This window comes from Ambystoma mexicanum, chromosome 3q (assembly GCF_040938575.1).
Source record: "Ambystoma mexicanum isolate Mex_15411 chromosome 3q, UKY_AmexF1_1, whole genome shotgun sequence".
NCBI lineage: Eukaryota > Metazoa > Chordata > Amphibia > Caudata > Ambystomatidae > Ambystoma > Ambystoma mexicanum.
The window spans coordinates 925049344-925069323 of NC_090926.1; the positions used below are offsets into that span (position 1 = coordinate 925049344).

At 46.9% G+C, this 19980-nt stretch overlaps 1 protein-coding gene across 1 annotated transcript in view; it reads right to left on the reverse strand.

Annotated features, from left to right (window-relative positions):
* LOC138583119 (ATP-binding cassette sub-family A member 9-like) overlaps positions 1-19980 on the reverse strand; it is a 2601648-nt gene that overhangs the window by 630238 nt on the left and 1951430 nt on the right. Inside the window, exon 28 of the mRNA XM_069655079.1 lies at positions 1949-2040. Coding sequence (XP_069511180.1) covers positions 1949-2040 — 92 coding nt within the window. The remainder of the gene's footprint in view (positions 1-1948; positions 2041-19980) is intronic.

Consider the following 19980-nt stretch of genomic DNA (forward strand, 5'->3'; position numbering starts at 1 on the left):
GCACTTTCTATGAATGAGTCCCATCTCACTGAAAACATTTAAAACGTGGTGTCAGTGCTGTTGCAACGTGTTAAGTAGTAGAACATGCATCATGCAAACGTATTGGAGCAGTTAAAAAGTATGTCATAACGAATTGGAAATGAAACAAAATCTAAGTTCTGATTTTCTCAACCTGTTTCTTCCATGATGCTGGTTATTCCTTCCATATTTGGCTATGTGATGTGAACCTTTTCTCTCGTTGAGCTTCTCTCCATATATGCAAACATGTGATTTGGGCACTATATTAATACAATGTTGTACATTCCCGCATTCACGTTCCTAGAGTCTTGAAGCAGTCTGTGTCTGTTTTAAAAAAAAGTTCATATTGTCTGTCTCCTCTACATCACCATCGCACATGTGAAGACTCATGCACAGTGGAAAGTGTTTGGAGGTAGGCATTTGATGAAAATCCTTGGAAATAGGATGATAGCCTAATTGGATTGCAATGGATGCCAGTGATGCGAGTATGAGGGCTTTTAATGGCTAGCTATGCTAAACGTACATAGACAACTGATGGCAGTCACAAACCATGGGGCGAGTACCTGGACATTAGAGGTCAATCTCTGGTACTGATATGAACAGAGGGCACTTGATGCATAGCAATGTTGTGAGTACCTGGGCATTTGAAGGCAAAGTATGTCAAAGGTGTGAGTATCTGTGTATTTAACGCCTTAACTGTGTCAGCGCCTAGATTTAGAATGTGTACCTGGACATTTGATCACAATCTCTGTCAGCACTTGCACCTGCGATGCCAATACTTGCCAAAAAGCCTCAGTACATGGGCATATAACAGTAATGCCTGGCAAATGCTTATACAGTGCCTATATGAAAGTCAAGATTTGTTTTCCCTGTGCTGATATGACCTTAAATGGCCTACAACAAAAATAGACAATATAAAATAAAGGGTACTTTACAGGGAAGCGCTAAAAGGGAGCTGGTTTCAAACCTCTTTGTCAGTGGTCAACTGCAATTTTTTCAAAAGTTCAGGCGTGTGTCATGAATGATCAGTTGGTGCATGTGTTGCCCCAGGGGCTGGTAGCCTTGCAGTGATGTGTTTCTCGCATGTTATTTGAATACTGCCTGAAGAACCCAACTAATATGGAATCATGTGTAAACCTCTTGAATAATACACTATATTTACTACATTGAGGTGACGTGACCTCAGGGCTCTTGTAAGGTGTGGTATGAATTCAAGCCTTTCAGATGGGCAATTTCTGTCTACCCAGGATGAAAAACTAAGTGGCTCTGACTATTGTGGGCAACATATTGATTGCAGTGTTCAGCCCTGAGCTTAATGCAACATTTCAACTAGAGATTTTAAAGTGCATTCTGATCCCCAATCAGGAGATGCCTATCCAGCAACAAACATCACAATACTACTTATTTACCCCTTAAAAGGAAAGTACTAAGAATTCCAGAATGCATTGATAAATCTTGGCCAACCAGTACCAGAATAATAGCTGGGGAGTACTGAAAAGGCAAACAGCTGTTTGTATTGCACACAGATGTGCTGCAATTATTATTGAATAATGGGTGGAGAAACATAATAATGATGATTTGCGAGGAGGCTGAAACCCACAACTCCTGTGGATGCTTGCTTCCCAGATGTGTGTCCTTACATCTGGTCCACCAAAATTCTCGAAATTTCACGTGACTGGGTGTGTACAAATCCGCCCAGGGTGCTTTGTCGAAGGAACATGCATGTGTAGTCATGATGACCCTGGCTGAATGAATTTTGTTGAATTCCATTTAAACAGTGGGAAATTGATAAGACCCTCTATCGGCTTTATCAATGTATCTCATGAACATTTCAGCTGTTTTGTGTGAGAAGAAAGAGAGAAATGTACAAATATTCTGCTGAGGTATGTTCCTCTAGGTAATTTCCAAACGTTCACTCAACAGTACAAACCTGAATATTGGATCTCCCCTGAACATTTTCTTTCCATATCTCATCTCCAGACATCGCAAAAGCAGCAGGAATACAAAGCAGTGCAGGTAGGGCTAATAACAAAAACAAAAAAAATTAAACTTCTGTGTCAAAATAGGTTGAAGTTATTGATCTATGACATAAGTAGTAATGCTAATAAAATGCACATATACTTCCTTTTTTATAATAACATGTGTATTGATTTTACATTTACCATACAAGAGTTACAGTGGAACATTCCATACATGAAGTGGCACACAAAAGACACATTAGTTCTACTGTTAGATTTTCACCTACCTCTCTACGGGTGCCTCTGCTGCCAGGTCGCATCTGGCAGTTGCAGTGACAACATTACGTGTCGGCAACTGGCGCCGTTACTAGAACCTCCGGGTGATATGGAAGCGGGGCTATAGATAGAAAGATCCCCTTCCAAGATGGCTGCCATGTAGGCCATGTCAAGGGATAGTTCCCCATCCATTTTGGACGTCCATAGAAAGGACATGGAAACATACGTCCTGACGTGCTTATTTCAACCGTCTCTTCATAAGGAAGATGAGTGCCGGGGACCGTGTATCGCAAATGCCAAATTTGGAGGAGTATGAAACCCAGGGTCCCACGCTTACGTAGGGAAATCATTACCCTTCTTGTTTTGTCTTGTTTCATTTTTGGTTTAGGGTCATCCCTGGGGAATAAACCGTTCCTCCCGTGCTCCGAGGGATAGAGGGATAGACTGTAGCTCTGTGCAAACAACCAAGTTATCCTCTTAAATAAATCCACAGACATCCAGGACCTTATTGGTGGTTCAGGATAGACCCAGTGCAGTAAAGGTAAGCCCTTTAGCAAATGGTGTGGATGATCAATTGAGGAAAAGGGGGGAGAAAGGTGTTTCCATTAAGTAATAGTTAAACGTATCCCTTTGTCATCCCTTACAGCTCCTGAGTCATGGTACTGGGGTCTGATCTTCGGGGGCGCAGTCTTATAAGTCGCTCTTGCCTAGATGAAAGCCTTTCTCCATACTGATCTGACATATGGTGGAGGGGTGGTCATATTTTGGTTTGTGTGGCCCTCCTGTTTGATTCCTGAGAGACACTGACCTGAAAACAAGCCTCCAGCTGACATCTACATTATTACCTTCAACAGACATGGAAGACTGCAAATCACTGTTGGTCAACCTCAACCTCCACGAACAAATCAAGTACTCTTCCTTCTTATCTACAGACCGCCCACCTACAACCCTAATTTTGCCACAAAACTTGCTGATGCCGTTGCCAACATAGCTGTAAACCAAGCCAACATCATCATCCTGGGAGACATCAACATTTGGTTTGAAAGCGAATATGAAACCACAACTAACTCCCTCAGTGCCCTTCTGGAAACTCTCCGTCTCATACAAATGCTGAACGGACCCATCCACAGAGCTGGACATTCTGGAAGGTCTGGCCTATATGAATTTCCAAAACCACAGTCAGTACAAATCCTGGGTGCACCTTCAGGGAGAGATTTCCTTTACAACATTTGAGACAAGGGGCTCTGCTAGAGAGTGCATGCAATTCGTTGACCTTTCTAGCGGATGTGATGCCACCAAGAAGACACTTTTCAACATGACTAATCTGATTGGAGCAGAATGCAAGGGCACAAATGGAGCTGCCACCAGAAACGTCAGAACTAAATTCAGGTCCCAATCTGGGACTACAAAAGGCAAAGGAACGGTAAAGAAAAAGCCCTGCTCTGGCGTCCTCTTAAAAAGGGACAGAGCCGACAGATACTCCTTCACCGTGCCCACTTGCAGCCTGATTTGGCTATGTCCAACAGATACTCCATCACTGATGAAGTTGGACACGACATGGGGTCCACCCCTTTCGCCTTGCATCAGATCACAAACATTCTTCATGTGCACGCGTACAAGGACCTAGTGGAAGACCTGCGTGCAGGCAGCCAACAGCACCTCCAGTACCCCTTCATCGATGTCCCAGTCGCTGTACCTCAGCCTCTCAATAAGCATGCATGTAGGTTGACAGGGTCCTGGTTAGGGTTCAGCACATTTCCTTTCCGACTGGGACAAGAGGTCCGGCCTCTGAGGAAGCTGGAGAGGTGGGCATACAGCTGGCTCCAGGAGATCCGGGTACCACGACTTACCCAGTCGGAGGGGATTCAGAATCAGGAGCAGTCTGAATCACTGCGATCTCCTGAGAACCCAAGGGATGACAGGTATCGGCTGGAACGCATAATGGAGGTCAAAGACCCACTCCACTATAAAAGAATCCGCTAATAGCCCCCATGGGAGGAATTCCCTCGAACAGAACTGTCTGCATTTTGTATTCTTCACCTTCGTAAACAGATCCACTGTCAGGTCGCCCCAGTGCTTGAAGATCTGCACAGTGACCTCCGGGCATAGCTCCCACTCATGGGAAACTAAGCCCTTCCTGCTCAGAGTGTCCACTAACCCATTCTCCACCCCTGCTAGATGAGCCGTAGAGGCTAAGATATTGTTCTCCAGCATTCAGAACCATAGCTGCATGGCATAGCTTCATGGTCTCTCTTATGCCGTTACCACCATGGCATGTTTCTCCCGTAGCGTAGGGGCAAAAGCCATCAGCGCTAGTTTGACTGCTCACAGCTCCAGCAGATAGATGTGACAACGTTTCTTCTTTTGGGATCAATGACCGCTTATCTGAAGTGTGCAGCAAGGGGCACCCGAGCCTTACAGCGAGGTGTCCGTGACCACGCACTCTTCCGGCCTTTGCGCCCAGAAGGGTTCTGCCACCAACATGTTTGTTCTGTCGCTCCACCAGGTCAAGTTGTTTGCCACTGACCTGGACACCTGGAGCACATCTGACATCTGGCCATAGTACTGTGACCACTGGCTACTGAAAAGCCACTGAAGGGATCTCATGCAGAGTCTCGCCTGCCGCACCAGAAAAATGTAGGATGCCATGAGGCCCAAGAATGCTCAAGCTGGTAGTCTGCTGGAAGTCTGGAAAAGGCTGCCCATCTGTGCAACATTGGTGACTCTGGAGTAAAGGCCTTCCCTTCTTGGATGTCCAAGACTGCTCTGATGAACAGAAACTTCTGCACTGGTGAGGTCTGGGATTTCTTGAAGTTCAGGGAGAAACCCAAGTTGTGCAGTAGCGAACAGGTGTCCTCGATATGACTCAAACCTTGTTCTTACGACGATGCTCGGATAAGCCACTCATCTAAGTACTGGAATACAAAGACGGGTTCTATGATGTTTTTTAGAGGAAATGTGTTAAAAAAATAAAACAAATGAGCCTAAATCGCAAGACGTCTACTCTACTAAGGTGGCCCGCTACTACTGCCATCAACTTGGTAAAGACCCTGGGTGCGGAGGTCAAGCCAAATGGGAGCACCTGCAATTGGTAAAGTCTGTCCCCAATGACAAACCTGAAGAATCACCCGTGCTTCCAATGGATTGGCACTTAAAAGTAGGCGTCCTGAAGCTGTAGAGACTGGAGAACCCTCAGCATCACAATCCTAAATTTCTCTTTCCTCAGATACTTGTCCAAGTTTTTGAGGTCCAGGGTGGGACCGAGGCCTTCCCCTTCTTGGGAACCACGAAGTACCGGGAGTACCAGCACAAACCTAGCTCGTGGGTTGCAACTACCTCCATTGATTGATATTTTATTTCTATCGCGTTCATACACAAGTGTTCCATGACTCCCTTCAAAAGAATGGCCTGCAGCTCTTCATGCAGTTCCCTCTTCAGTTGGAGCGGCCTGTCTGGGGGTCTTCTCACAACTTTCTCCCATGCACTTGCACGATCTGAATGATACCTGTCCTAGTAGGATCGTTGTCTGTCCTCCCTTTGTCCCCCCCCTTGCCTTCTTGCGCCTTGAAACACTTGTGTATAGGCACGTCATAAATGCCATATCATATCATATCATATCATAACTGGAAGACAGTAGTCCCACTCGATCAGTTAGAGGACCCAGGCGTCGGAAGTGACTTCCCACCATTTCTTCAAGAATCCAGAGATTCTCCATCCAACTGGCGAAGTATGACCTGAGACCTCAAAGAGGCTTCAGAGGCGCTATGGAAGCCGATGCGACCGCAGCTGTGGACTATCTTTCTCTGCCCCCCCCCACCTAGCCATGGCAATCTGCGCTGGCCTTGTTAGGGAGGAATGCTTGCCTGTGTAGGAAAAGGGGAGTACCTCCTGTACTCGCTTTTTCTCCAGCATTGGATCTTTCATGGATTCACATGCTGTGAATATTCCCTGTCGTCAGGCTGGGAACCTCGGTCATTTTTTAAGATAGCGTTTTCCTATGGAAAACTTCGACACTTCAGTGTCCCATCAATGTACTTTTGGGGTGCTTTAGCCACCACCAATAGGACGCAGGGTACAAATAGCCCCGGCCCCGCGGCTTCCCGTCTCCAAAGTGTTGGGATCACCTCGTGCTCATTCTGATTCTACACGTGTTGGTGTGTTGTGTTGTTTTTGGACGATGTCTTCAGGAAAAGCTTTGTTTCGGCCCTGCGCGACTTGCGGGCTGAAGAAAGTGTATGAGGGGGACAGGCACATGGACTGCCTATATTGTCTCTACCCTCATCACTCTGTCGATTCCTGCGAAATCTGTAAGGGGTTATCTCAGAAAATGCTTAAGGACCGCAATCGGCGGTTGGTGTGTTGGCTGAATGAGGGTACCCACCCCTCCTCTGAGGTGGGGTCGGTTCGTAGCCTGGCATCTGAGAGACCTGTTCAAACAGTTCCTCGCCGGTTGGTGTCAGCTGAACCACCGGCTAAGAAGTCTCGGCCTTCTGGTACGGAGAAGAGTGGTCGCGCCTCTTCCGGTAAACACCTACCGAAGGGGACGCCGTCGTCTTCCAAGCATGGTTGATGGATCAGTCCCATGGGTCTGATGGAAGGCCCGAGAAGGCGTCTTCACTGGTGAAAGACAAGAAGGACTCTTCGAAGCGCTCCTCTTCAGGAGACCATCGTAGGTCATCCTCTAGTAGAGAGTCGTCGAAGCACCGGTCCAGTGGAATTAAGTGGGCGGGATTGCCTGAAAAAGCTACACCACAGGTAGTAGTTCCAGCTACGTCATCGTTGACGGGAGTCCCGTCATCGACGGTTTCGCTGCCAGCTACAATGCCTGCTTCCACTATTATGTCTTCGGCTCTGATGGCTGCGGTTGATAAAGGCCTGAGATTCTCTTTGTCGACGGACAGCTGGCTGCCGACAGGTGGGGCGTGGCAGCCTTCTGCTTTTGACGCTCTTCTGCCTGACACTCTTCTACAGCATGAGGCGGCTCTTTCGGTGTCATCGGAAGCGGAGGATGAACGGGAGCTGGTGGTGATTCCATCGGGCCTGGGCTTGCAGTGTGTTGGCCCTTCGATGTCGATGGGGGTGGGGACTGGTCCATCCAGTTACCCACTGGAGAAACCGCAGGCGATGGTGTTGCTCCAGGTCCTGTCTACACTACAGTCCTTATTGGGTCAGCTAGATGCCAGATTGCCTCCTCTGAATGTGGCTCCGGTGCGGCCTGTCATCGACGCTCCAGTTGTTCCTCCACATTCGTCGACTGCGGCTGAGTTGCCAACGCCTCTGCCGATGAGCGAAGAACGCCCTCATCCCCATCCTGAAGAGGGTGAGCTGCCGGACTCTAATTTCGGACTGTGTGCCTAGAGACACTATGTCTAATGTTACTTCATTGCCGTCGAGAGATCCAACGTGGGATTCGGATGTGGAGGTGGACCCTCCTCGTAGTCCAGCACAACCGTCTTCTCCTGATGATGTGGTAGCGTTCCACGCCATGATGGCGAAGGCTTGTGTCGAATTTGGTTTGACTCTGGAGGAAGAACGAAAGGAGTGTTTTCTATTTGACCACATGGGCAAGAGACGAAAAGCGGTGTTCGCCGTTCCTATCCTGGACCATGTGTGGCAGGAGGGCCTACGCACAACGCGCCATGCCTTCTCAGAACCAGCAGTCAGAGGGAGGCTGGAGAAGAAGATTAAGGGCCAGACTCTACACTGAAGTGCTTGGTTTCGCAGCCCACCCCTGAGTCGGTGGTGTCAGCAGCGGCTAGCCGAAAAGCCAGGACTCAGCACAAATGTGCTACCGCTCCTGAGAGTGACGCCAGAAGACAAGATGCCTTCGGGAAGAAGGTGTTGACTGTGGGAGCGATGACAGTGAAAGCGGCCAATTCGTTAGCGATCATGGCTCGCTACAATCGTGAGATGAGGCATCGGCTGGCTCCTCTGTTGGAACATCTACCTGAAGAACACCGAAAAGCTGCCATGCTGTTGGTGCGTGAAGGTGAGGAGGTGTCAAATCACAGTATTAACATCGCTGTGGATTTGGCAGAATCTGGTTTCAAACAGATTAACAATGGTGTGGTTCTACGTCGACAAGCCTGGCTTAAGTGCACAGACTTTCGCCCAGAGGTACATTATAAAGTTTTGGACATGCCCTGTGAGGGGGAGCAGTTTGGGGAGAAAATTGATGAGGCCCTCAAGAGTATGAAGGAGGACTCTGACACTGCAAAATCGTTGGGGGCTTTGCAGAGAGGACGCTCATTTCACCCCTTTCGTCCCATCCGTGGAGCGGCAGGAAACACCCGATTTGCTTTCTCCAGGAACCGGGGTTACGGTCGGTCTGGATACTCCTCACAGGGGTATATACAGTCAGCGCAATCGATGCAAAAGACCCGAGACTTTCAGGCATCCAGGAGGAGAGGGGGACAGGCCTCTTCTTCAAAAGTTAGACAAGCTAAGCCACAGCAATGACTGTCTTCGGGGAAATGTGCTGGGGGGCAGAGTAGCACTACATGTGGACGAATGGGGCGAGATTACATCATACCCCTTGGGTGTTGGACACGGAGTGGGCTGAAGTTCAAGTGCTCACCGGTTCCCATTCCTCCAGTGTATACCATGCAACCTCATCTTCACGTCTTACAGCAGGAGGTTGTACTTATGCTACAGAACGGGGCTATAGAATTGGTTCTGGTGGCCGAGAAAGGCCTGGGGGTTTACTTTGTGGTGAAGAAACCCAACGGCCAGTGGTGACCCATTCTGGACCTTCGGGCGTTGAACAAGACTCTGCAACGCCTGAAGTTCAAGATCCTCACACTTCAGGAAGTCATTTGGTCGGTGCAGCCGGGTGAGTTTCTAGCCTCGTTGGATTTACAGGACGCATATTTCCACATCCCCATGCATCGACGACACAGCAAGTTCCTGTGGTTTGTAGTGGGTCAAGATCATTACCAGTTTCGAGTTCTTTCTTTCGGTTTAAAGTCGTCCCCCAGGACTTTTACGAAATGCTTGGCGCCGGTGGCGGCGTGGCTCCGACGGGAAGGTCATCACGTCTACCCTTACCTGGACGACTGGCTGGTACGGGGCTTGTCGCGGGGAGTGACGCAAGCAAGTCTCGGCGCCACCAGCTGTTGCAACGACTAGGCTTCATCGTCAACTTCGAAAAGTCCTTTCTGTCTCCCTCCAAGCACTTGGTGTTTCTGGGTGCAGAATTGCAGACTCAACTAGGCCTGGTGAGGCCCTCGGTCGAGAGAGTTCGGAAGCTCAAGCAGAAAGCGGCAGAGTGGAAGATCGGTACAAGGGTGTTTGTCAGGACATACATGTCACTGCTGGGAGCCATGGCGTCCTGCATTCCGTTGGTGAAGAACTGTCATCTCTTCATGAGGCCAGTGCAGGAGTTTCTTGCCGACAGGTGGGCTCAGAGTCGCGGATCATGGTCCGACAAGGTGGTGATCAACAGCAACCTGGCGGAAGCCCTTTGATGGTGCAGTGCTCGGACAATCTGGTTTAGGGCATGCCGTTACTGGAGCTGGATTTTCAGGTTACAATTGTGACAGATGCCTCTCAAACAGGATGGAGGGCGCATCTTGAGGCCTCACGGGTCCAAGGTCTGTGGTCTCGGGTGGAGTCGCGGTTTCACATCAATGTACTCGAAATGAGAGTGGTACATTGGGCCCCGAAATTGTTTCTGCGGCTTGTTAGGCGGCTCGGTGGTGAGGGTGTTGATGGACAATACCACCACAATGTTTTACCTCAGGAAACAGGGGGGCACTCATTCCAGAGTGCTTTCGAAAGAAGCTCAAGAACTTTGGCATTGGGCCCTGTTGCACGACATCAGCATTGTGGTGTTTCACCTGCCAGGAGTGATGAATGTGCAGGTGGCCTCGCTCAGCAGGGAGGTAAGCCAACTTCACGAATGGCAGCTGAAGGATCAACAGGTGTCCATGAATGGGGTCGTCCATCGTTGGATCTCTTCGCAACGAGGGAGAACAAGAAGTGCAAGGAGTGTGCCAGCAGGTGGACTCAGCCCAAGTCTCTAGGGGATGCGTTCTCGTTCCTGTGGACAGACCGGTTTGCTTATGCATTTCCTCCATTTCCACTCATTCAACGGACCCTCCAGTGGATTCGGAGATACCCTTGCCGTGTGATTCTGGTGTCCCCGTGCTAGGCCAGGCAGCCGTGGTTCTCGGATCTACTTCATCTGTCTGTGGCAGAGCCGGTTCGGTTGCAAGTGACGCCGGATCTTCTGTCTCAGGACAAGGGCACTGTCTGGCACCACGATCCAGGGTCTCTCAGCCTGACGGCTTGGCTCCTGATTTCTCCCAGTTTGGCCTGCTGAACCTTTCTGGTGACTGTCGAGGCATTTTGGAGGCGGCAAGAGCTCCGTCCATGAATGTCTCCTATGCGTGTAAGTGGAAAATGTTTTGTGTGTGGTGTAAGGGCCAGCCTGGGGTGGACCCTTTGAACATTTTACCAGAGCACGTTCTACCCTACTTATCGCATTTGGCAAGTAAGGGTTTGGCATTCTCCTCCATAAAGGTGCACTTGGCAGCAATTTCTAGATTCACTCGGAAGTGACATGCTACGCCTCTGTTTAGTGATCGTCTCATCAAGCATTTTCTGAAGGGATTATTTTCGAAATTTTCATCGGTGTTGAGCCTCAATGTGGTTCTGTCAGCTCTGATGAGGCCTCCGTTTGAACCTCTGTTGTCAACGCCCTTGCAGTTTTTGTCTTGGAAAGTGGCGTTTTTGGCGGCCATAACTTTGGCTAGGAGGATATCTGAGTTGCAAGCTCTGGTTGCGGATCCTCCATACTTAAGGTTCTTCAAGGACAAGGTGGTGTTGGCCATTAACCCGCACTTTATTCCAAAAGTGCCAACCACTTTTCATAAACTTTCTTCTATTGTTTTACCAGCATTCTTTGCTTCTGCTTCCACGTCTGCAGGTAGAGCGTTGCATATGCTGGATGTGAAAAGAGCATTGAAATATTATCTGAGTCGTACTCAGGAATTCAGACTTTCTAAACAACTGCTTGTGGCTTATGGTCCTTCCGTCAAGGGACGGGCAATCTCCAAGCAGGGACTGTCTCGTTGGGTGTCATCTGCTATCTCATTCTGCCACACTAAGGCGGGAAAGCCTTTGGAGAGACGTCCTAAGGCACACTCCACGAGAGCCACGGCTTTGTCGGTGGCATTATGGTCAGGGATTCTGCTGGTGGACAGTTGCCAGGCGGCCTCCTGGTCGGTGCTGCAGACCTTTACTCGACATTACTGTCTGGGACAGCAGCATGGTGAGGATGTACAGGTGGGACGTGCAGTCCTACAATGCCTATTTCAATAAGGTAAGCCACGCAGCTTCGGGGTGTTTATTTGAATATTATCACTCCTGGTTTTTCTTGTCTCATGTAAGTGATTCTGTGTTGTATTGGTTTGCATTGCACACCTCCATGCATGATTGATACTGCTATGTAATCTATTCATAGAATGTGAATCCTTGAAAGATCCAATGTTGGAAGAGGGAGTAGTTTCTTACCTGTAACTCCGTTTCTCCAGCGTTAGTATCTTTCATGGATTCACATGCGCCCGCCGGCCGCCCCTGCATGCAAACCTGGTTCGGGTTGCCTCTACTTTGGAGGTTAAAATCTGAAGGGAAGTCACGGGGGCGGGGCTATTTATACCCTACGTCCTATTGGTGGTGGCTAAAGCACCCCAAAAGGACGTTGATGGGACACGGAAGTGTTGACGTTTTCCATAGGAAAAATGCTATTTTAAAAAATGACCGTGATTCCCAGCCTGACGATGGGGAATATTCACAGCATGTGAATCCATGAAAGATACCAACGCTGGAGAAATGGAGTTACAGGTAAGAAACTACTCCCATCTGAAGCCGAAAGAATAAGCTTGGCGTGGGGGCTGTTGCTGCACCATGAGTCCCAAAGACTTGGCAGTAAGCTTTGAGTCCTTAAATTGGGGCCAAAAAGATGGCTCCCATCAAAGGGCATATTTAGCAATTTTGCTTGGACATTCTGGGAAAATAACAATCCCCTCAAATATGCCTATCTGCGTAATATTATTGAAGTGCCCATATGTCACTGTTCACCCACATTAGAAGCTGTGGCAGAAGTGGCATCTGTTACGCTGAGGCGTTCCATCACGCTCACATTGTAACACGTTTGCCGGGCTCGTCGATTTTCCATCATGGCGGCGCTTCCAACATGTACAACGCACACCTCCCTGCCGTGCATTGGAACCCTTCCTACTTCCTTTGGGTAAGACGCTTAATATTTTCCTTTGCTTTGAGCTCTCTCTTGGCTCCACTTTATCCCTGCTACTCTGCCCCTCCTTTGCGCCTCCTTGGCTGACCGCTCATTTACAGCATTGCTCCTCCATACCTTGCATTACTCACTTCCGCTGCACCTTTATCCTGCCTTCGCTACTTTGCCTCTATCCCGGAGCATCTTACTGCTATCACCCACCTTGACAGAGTCATTTATACTTGTCTGCCAGAACCTTTTCCTAACGTTGTTGGGGACACACTGTTTCCAGTCCACCTACAACTTGTCTGGAAGACTCGTGGACTTCACTTGCCTGGAACCACACATACTATCGTAACCATTACTCCAAATACCTACCAAGAAGATCATCTGACCTCACTTACCCGGAAACAAACTCCAAAGGTTTTTTTAGCCATTTGTCTTTTTGCCTTTTTTCCGGTTTGGCACGGTGAGAGGCCTCTTGCCTTAGCGGACTATAGGAGGGCATGGTGGCTTTTTTCTGTGACAGGCCCCTTCTCTTCATAGAAAGGAAATCCACTAAAAAGAAAGGAACTAAACCATTGCTGGAGACACTACAAGCATCTACATCCAGCGAAGAATCAGGTGAGGAGGATATCATTGTTGACACCGTAGCCAACCCATGCAGTCAGCTGCATCTCAACCTGCTTCGAACACCTGGCAGGCCATCTCTTTTCCATCATCCACTATGTCGAGGAAGCCAGCTTTCACATTACTCTCTGGAAGGTGGTAAATTGGCACTGCCACAGTAGACCAGAGAATTTGAGAAAACATTCTGAAAACACACGTGACATTTGCCGGCTTAAGGGCCATACTCCCCGAGGCAGGGACCTTTTTTGCCAAGGAGTTGACCTTTTTTGACTCTGTCAGTCGGAAGATTCGACATAGACGTCAATGGCTTGAAGTGACGGAAACAGCTTGTGCCACTAAACTCTCCGGGTTTGGGTGTGAAATGAGAAAAGGCAGGGCGCCTCTCTCCGGCTTATATTTCGTGGTGAGCTCTGTGTCGACTGCTGGCATAGAACACGGGCATTGACATTAGGCAAGAACGGGTGAGCTATCGCTGCATTGAAGGGCAAAGTCTCTTCTGTTTGCGGGCCATGGCCAAGAATATCGGTCAGATTGTATTGCTCCACTTGCTTCGACGAAGCACTGAGCCACAGGGCCACAAAGACCTTCTCAAATGCCTTACGGTAATGTGAATTTGGCTGCAGATAGAGGTTGAGCTGCATCAGAGATGTGTCCAGACCACTGGCGTCATGGAGCCCTCCACAAGCTGAAGCAACCCTGCCTGGTCTGCCATAAAATTGAGCAGTGGATCCACGGCCGCACCCACCATTGGCGCTAACCCGAATGGAATCAGGTCGCCTTCCTCGTCGAAGATCGACTGCATTGAATCAAAGAACACTGAACGAGAGTCCGGTGCAAAGCGCTGATCCTGCAGAACATTTCGAGGAGCCTCTTGGGCTGAGAGTGCTGCCTGCAGCTTCGGCACAGGGGGAGTTTTTTCCTGCAGGATCTCACTCGAGGGTGTTCGAACCTTCCCGGCTTCCTTTGTGCCGGATGGACCGGGCGCAGTTGAGGCCAGATCGGCCAGAGACATTGAGGCAGAGGCGTACCTATGGAGGCCTTTTTGAAAACCTTAATCATTTTGGGTTTAAAATCCTCCCACTCCTTCCTAGACACACCCTTCGCATGGTATGACTTACCCTCATCGTCCGATGAATCGGAACCACGTCTGCGTCTGTGCTTTTTCTTGTGCGACGGTGAGGAGTGGTGCGATTCGCTCCGAGAGTATTTCTTCTACTTTTTATGATGACAAGCCTCACAAAGGTTTTTGGGTATGCTCCGATGAGAGCAGAAGCGATGTAGCCTGGGACAGCTAGCCCCAGAGATTTTGCAGACACCTATGAGGCCTGGAACCTTTGCAGGGATTCATAGGCCTTTGGGCCTCATTATGAGTTTGATTGTGTCTCTGTGGTAAATCTGCTGAGATACCACCAAACAGATTCACTGTTACCGCCACTTGGTCCAGCAGAATTACCACTGAATTACAAATGGTGGCATGGCGGTGTTAGTCCCCATTTTAGGACTCCATGGGATTTCATGCAGAATTACCACCAGTGGTAATTCTGCCAGCGGGAGTTCTGTCAAAATTGCTGTTTTTTGGTAGTAATGTGGAGGAGCTGCATCCAGCATTTTGCTGGAGGTTTTTCCTCCACCTTACCTCCAAACCCATAGTTATTCGGTGTGGTAATGATTGATTGATTGAATTATTTGTATCATGCAACTGGACGAACCGAATCGTATCAAGGCGCAGTTGGAAGTATGACAAAAAATGGCTCAGTTACAAATCGTGGATCATCAGAATTGCTCTCTCACCCTTAATCTATGTTCTTAGACGTAATTAAACAAGTAAATGTTTTGTTTTTTCGACGTGACATCAGAGAATCCAATTTTCTTGACTGCAGTGGGAGACTATTCCAAAGGTTCGGACCAAATACTGAAAATCTACAATCTCCTGCGGACATAAATTGCATTGGGGGGAACGGACAACAGGTACTTGTCCTCTGATCTTAAGGACCGTGCCGGTTGATACCACTTTAATTTGTCCACAATACCTGGGCGCTAAGTTATTCAAACATTTAAAGATTACACATCCAATTCTGAACTTGATCTGATCCTTCACTGGCAGCCAGTGGATGAACCGGCGCAGCCCAGATATCGGTGTAGATTTATTTACCCGAATACTAATCTAACAGCAGCATTCTGACCTTTTTGTATTCTGTGTATTTGTTTGGCAGGAGCCCCTGTCAGTAGACTATTGCAGTAGTCCAGCTTGGAATTTACTAGGTCTCCTACCACAGTGGCATTATCTTTTTGGGGAACAAGGTGAAGAGCCAGCCGAAGAAGCCGAAGGTTGTAAAAGACAGCATGCATGTTGGCTTTGACCTGCTCTTCACAACACAAGTCGCTTTACCACATGCACCCCAAGTTCTTTATCCTAGATACATAGGTCAATTCAGATCCCAGAAAAAAGGGTGGTGGGTGACCTCTGTTCTCACCTATTAAATGCTTTGGGTGAAACAGGATCACCTCTGTCTTATTTGGATTGAGTCGGAGCCAATTAGTGGCCATACATCCTCCTACTTCTTCCAAACACCTAGTAACCTGTGTGAAAGAATCATCTAGTCTGAGGAAACCCTGATTGTTCTCTTCATACGACTGAAAGCTGACCTTGTGGCTTCTCTGGATATTCATCATGAGATGTAAATACAGATTGAACAACAACAGTGAAAGAGGGGACCCCTGTGGGACTCAGCGGCAGTAATGCAGTGGTAACTTTGTTATATCACATAAACGGCCTATGAGGATTTGTTGATTCTTTCAACTCGCCAAATTACATTCAACACACAAAAGAAAGATTCACTTTCAATAGTGTCTTCCTTTTGAAATCTGTCCCGTTCGAACTAATACAACAAATTATAAATTAAGGTGAATGTGCCCTATTTTTGCTCTGCTTGTAGAAAGAGCACTATTCTAATCACTAATACAACATAAAGGGTTTGCAGAGGTAGGCTATTGGTTATCATTACTGGAGTATAGTTCTTGGTACATGTGAAACCGGCAAAGTATCAGCAATTTGTAAACAGTGGGCCTCATTACAATTCTGGCGGTAACCCTGCCGGTGCTAACGGTGGGTTGCTGCCGGACTTGCAATATTTACCCCCGCCCAGCGTTCCGGGAAGTCAAGCTCCGATAAATTGTAAATACCCATTCCTATAGGACTCAATGGGATTGCTGACCACGGAAGCACTGGCACTGTTAAAAATGGTGCTGGTGTTTCCGTGAAACTCTGCGGGCGGGTGCCAATCCACCTGCCAGGTCTGACCCAGGGGGTGGGAGGGCTCCCGCCCACCGAGTTGTACTGTACCGGTGCGGTAACATCGGCGCCGATAGGCTTACCAGCACCGTTGTTACCATACCGGCACAGTTGTAATGAGGCCCAGTGTCATTCAAAGAGTACTTTATTCTAATGAGTTCATGAACTAAACTTTCCCTAAGGGTGAATATATGTCCCTTGTGAAAAGGTGGTCAAAGAGAAAAACAATCCCTTATCCTTATGCTTCAGGCATAGTGTGACCCTGAATACTCTTAAATTTGAAAAGGAGACAATATTGAAAATGATTCTTTCATATGTGTGTGTTGATGGTAACTTTGTTACCACTGCAATAACTTTGTTACCACTACATTACCACCGTTTTTGGCCACACCACCAAACTCATAATGAGGCCTTTTGTCCCAAACAGGTTGCTGATGTCAAATGTCATGTCCAGAAACTTTTTTCTGAACATGCAGGGCTAAACCTGATATGCCCGGGCATGAATGAGTATCTCCTCAAAACCATGCTGACATTGTTCTGGCTACACAGTCCGTGTTAATCACACCCGGAGGATCTCATTGCCGTCATTGACTAGAGAAATGTGGCTAGTGCACAGGAGGCATTTATGCATTGGAGAACTAGGCTTGCAGAAGCAACATTTTTCCTGCCCCAGTCATCCATGCTTTTGCTCTCCCTGTCAGGAATGAAAAGAAAGGAAAGAGCTGGTTTTCAGACTTGCCGTGGCAGCCTGCACAAGCAAGCCCTCTGGTGATGCCTGTGTGGACAGAAACTGCGAGTCTGAGGACACTAGCATGTGCTTTTTTGCCTGGTCACTGTCAACAGTCATGATTGAGGCTGGTATTAACCATAGCTCCACGACTGGTGCCTTTACTGCCTAGATGAAATGCAATAGGGTTTCCTTATTTGTGCCCTCATCCAGAATATCTGTCAGTTTACAATGAATATTGGGACAGGAGTGTGCTGGTAACCCTAAACTATTTACCACCTTGGCAATAAGATGCTGAAAGGCTGCCTGATGTTTTCCCATGCTAGGTGCATGTCTAATTCTGGCAATGCGTCCAGGCCACTTGCATCTTGCAAGTTTGCTGCAAGATCTACTAAGTCACCATGTTCACCATACAACTATATCCTCATAAAAAAGGTGTTCTAGGCGAGACTTAAATGCACTCAGAGGGAGCAGGATATACTGTCGGACTCCAGGGCGTAGCCGTCTGGGCTGGAGAAGAGCTGACACAGAGCTGCTCAGCAACCCCCTGGTGGCAGGACTGTTTCCGAGGAGCATCTGTGCTGGGAGATGAATATGAAAGATGAGGAATCCAAAGGAGTAAAGAACCATTTTTATTCTTACATAACGCTTTTTAAACTTGTCTGTGGTGCGATATAATGGGGCAAAGTGAGTTGTATTTTTCAAGATCTGTTGATATGTGTTTACCCTTCTTCGCATTCCCATTCCTGCATAAATGGTTCACATTTTAAATGTTCGGTGCACGCAAGAAGTTGTGACATGCAAATGGGTGGGTTTTCCATATTCCTGGCCCTCACTTTTATCCACAAGTTCTACAGGGAGACCATTGCCTAACTTAATTTTTAAACCATCTACAATTAAGATGCAATACTTAAATTTCTTCCCCATACACTGCTCTATAAAGAAAAGATGCAAGTAGGACTGCATTTACTAATTCATACTTATTCCCGGCAATATTCCAAGACAATGTAAAAGGTGAAGGACATGACTGACATGGTAAGTCAACCATTGTCCTCGACAGAGGTCAAAACTTCATTAGAGTATTAGAGCAGTTAATAAAATAAAGTTCAACAGACAGTTTAGAACTTACTTTTAATAAGTTCTCAGAATATGAAGTTTGTGAACGTTCTTCCCTTTGATATTGAATGGTTTTTGGATGGGAACTGAAAGAAACCAGTAATTGATTTAATTTAGGGTGTAGTTGGGCATATTTTCCTTGGTGGTAATAAAAGTCAACAAGGCTATGTTAATACAACAGTGATACCCTCAGACTTAGGCCATCATTATGAATCTGCTTGTAACCATTACCGGCAGACTCACCTTACCGTTTCCGCTGCCCTATATCCTGGTAATACTGGGATATTATGGCTGGTAACGGAATGCTAAGTTCCCATTCCCGTGGAGTTCCGTAGGACTCCACGGTAATGGGAACACTAGTGCATCAGTGAAAAATCTGCTAGTAGGGGCTTGAACTAGCGGAAGGTCAGGCCTGCCGGTAGTTCACTGCCCCCTACCGGCAGACTTGTAGTTTGCCAGTCCTAAAAAGGTGCTGGTAACCCTTGTTACCGGCACCTTTATCCAGAACTGCAAACTTACAATGAGTCTGAAGTAAGAATACATTATGGAGTTGATTAACTGTGAGGATGAAATAAAATAAAACTATGCAATTATCAAATTTCTTTTTGTCATAAGGCTCTACCTAGGCAAAGCGCATAACCATTAACAAATCCCTTTGCCTTACACACATTTAACTAATACATTTTTTCTTAAAATTAAGGTGAATGTGCCCCATTTTTGCAATGCTTGTAGAAAGAGCACTATTCTAATCACTAATACAAGATTAAGAGTTTGTGGGGGTAGAGTAATTGTTATAATAACTAGAGTAAAGTTCTTGGTACATGTGAAACTGGCAATGTATCAGCAATTTGTAAACAGTGTCATTCAAAGTGTGCTTCATTCTAATGAGTTCATTAAGCAACACAAGTAAAAACAGATAATACACACGCTAATCACGAAATCAATATGAAAGAATGTAAAATCTTAAGGCAATACAAAAAGAAATAAACAAAATACAATAACTAATCCTAAATATGTACAATTCCAGCAGATATAAAAGAGAGTCAAACATTTTATAGTTTCAGAATCCACTTTACCTGTAATAAATTAAAAAAGAGCTACCCTACATTGTGTAGTGTAAAATATTTAGATCTGTGAAGGCATTATGAAGCAAGACACAGACAACAGATTCAAAAATTCAAACAGAAATAATGTATTAACTCAACTGTCAGGTTGGTAGAAAGCCTAACTTGCTCTATACTACGGTGGGATTTCCCTTTCTGAACAAAACTAAAGTAGGTCTGAGTCAAAGAGCTCAACTTAAAAGTCTATCTGTCTCCAAAACCTATGCTTTCCCTAACAACTAATACTAAACAATGTGGGTTGTCAATAATCAAAGAAATGATGATCAACACAAGGTTCTGAGCTTCTTTCAGCTCCTAGCTTCCTTCTCAGCTCCCCTTCCCTAAGTTCAAGAAAGTTCCACAAAAAGCATCATCAATCCTTTGTGTTCCCTTCCCCAAGTTCCAAACAACACAGTTCAAAAGAAAAAGGAGTCTCAAGACACAGTTTGCTGTTCACCAATCCTCAGAATTCCATTCCCCAAGACTTCAACATAGCAATGAATTTTTGTTTCAGACTTTAAAAGTTCAACACAACTCCATGCCAACTTGACCCTTCTTCTGGTTTGCATCTCCAGCTCACCTACAGTGCTCCTTCTTGTTATATTTCACAATGTCTTCAACTT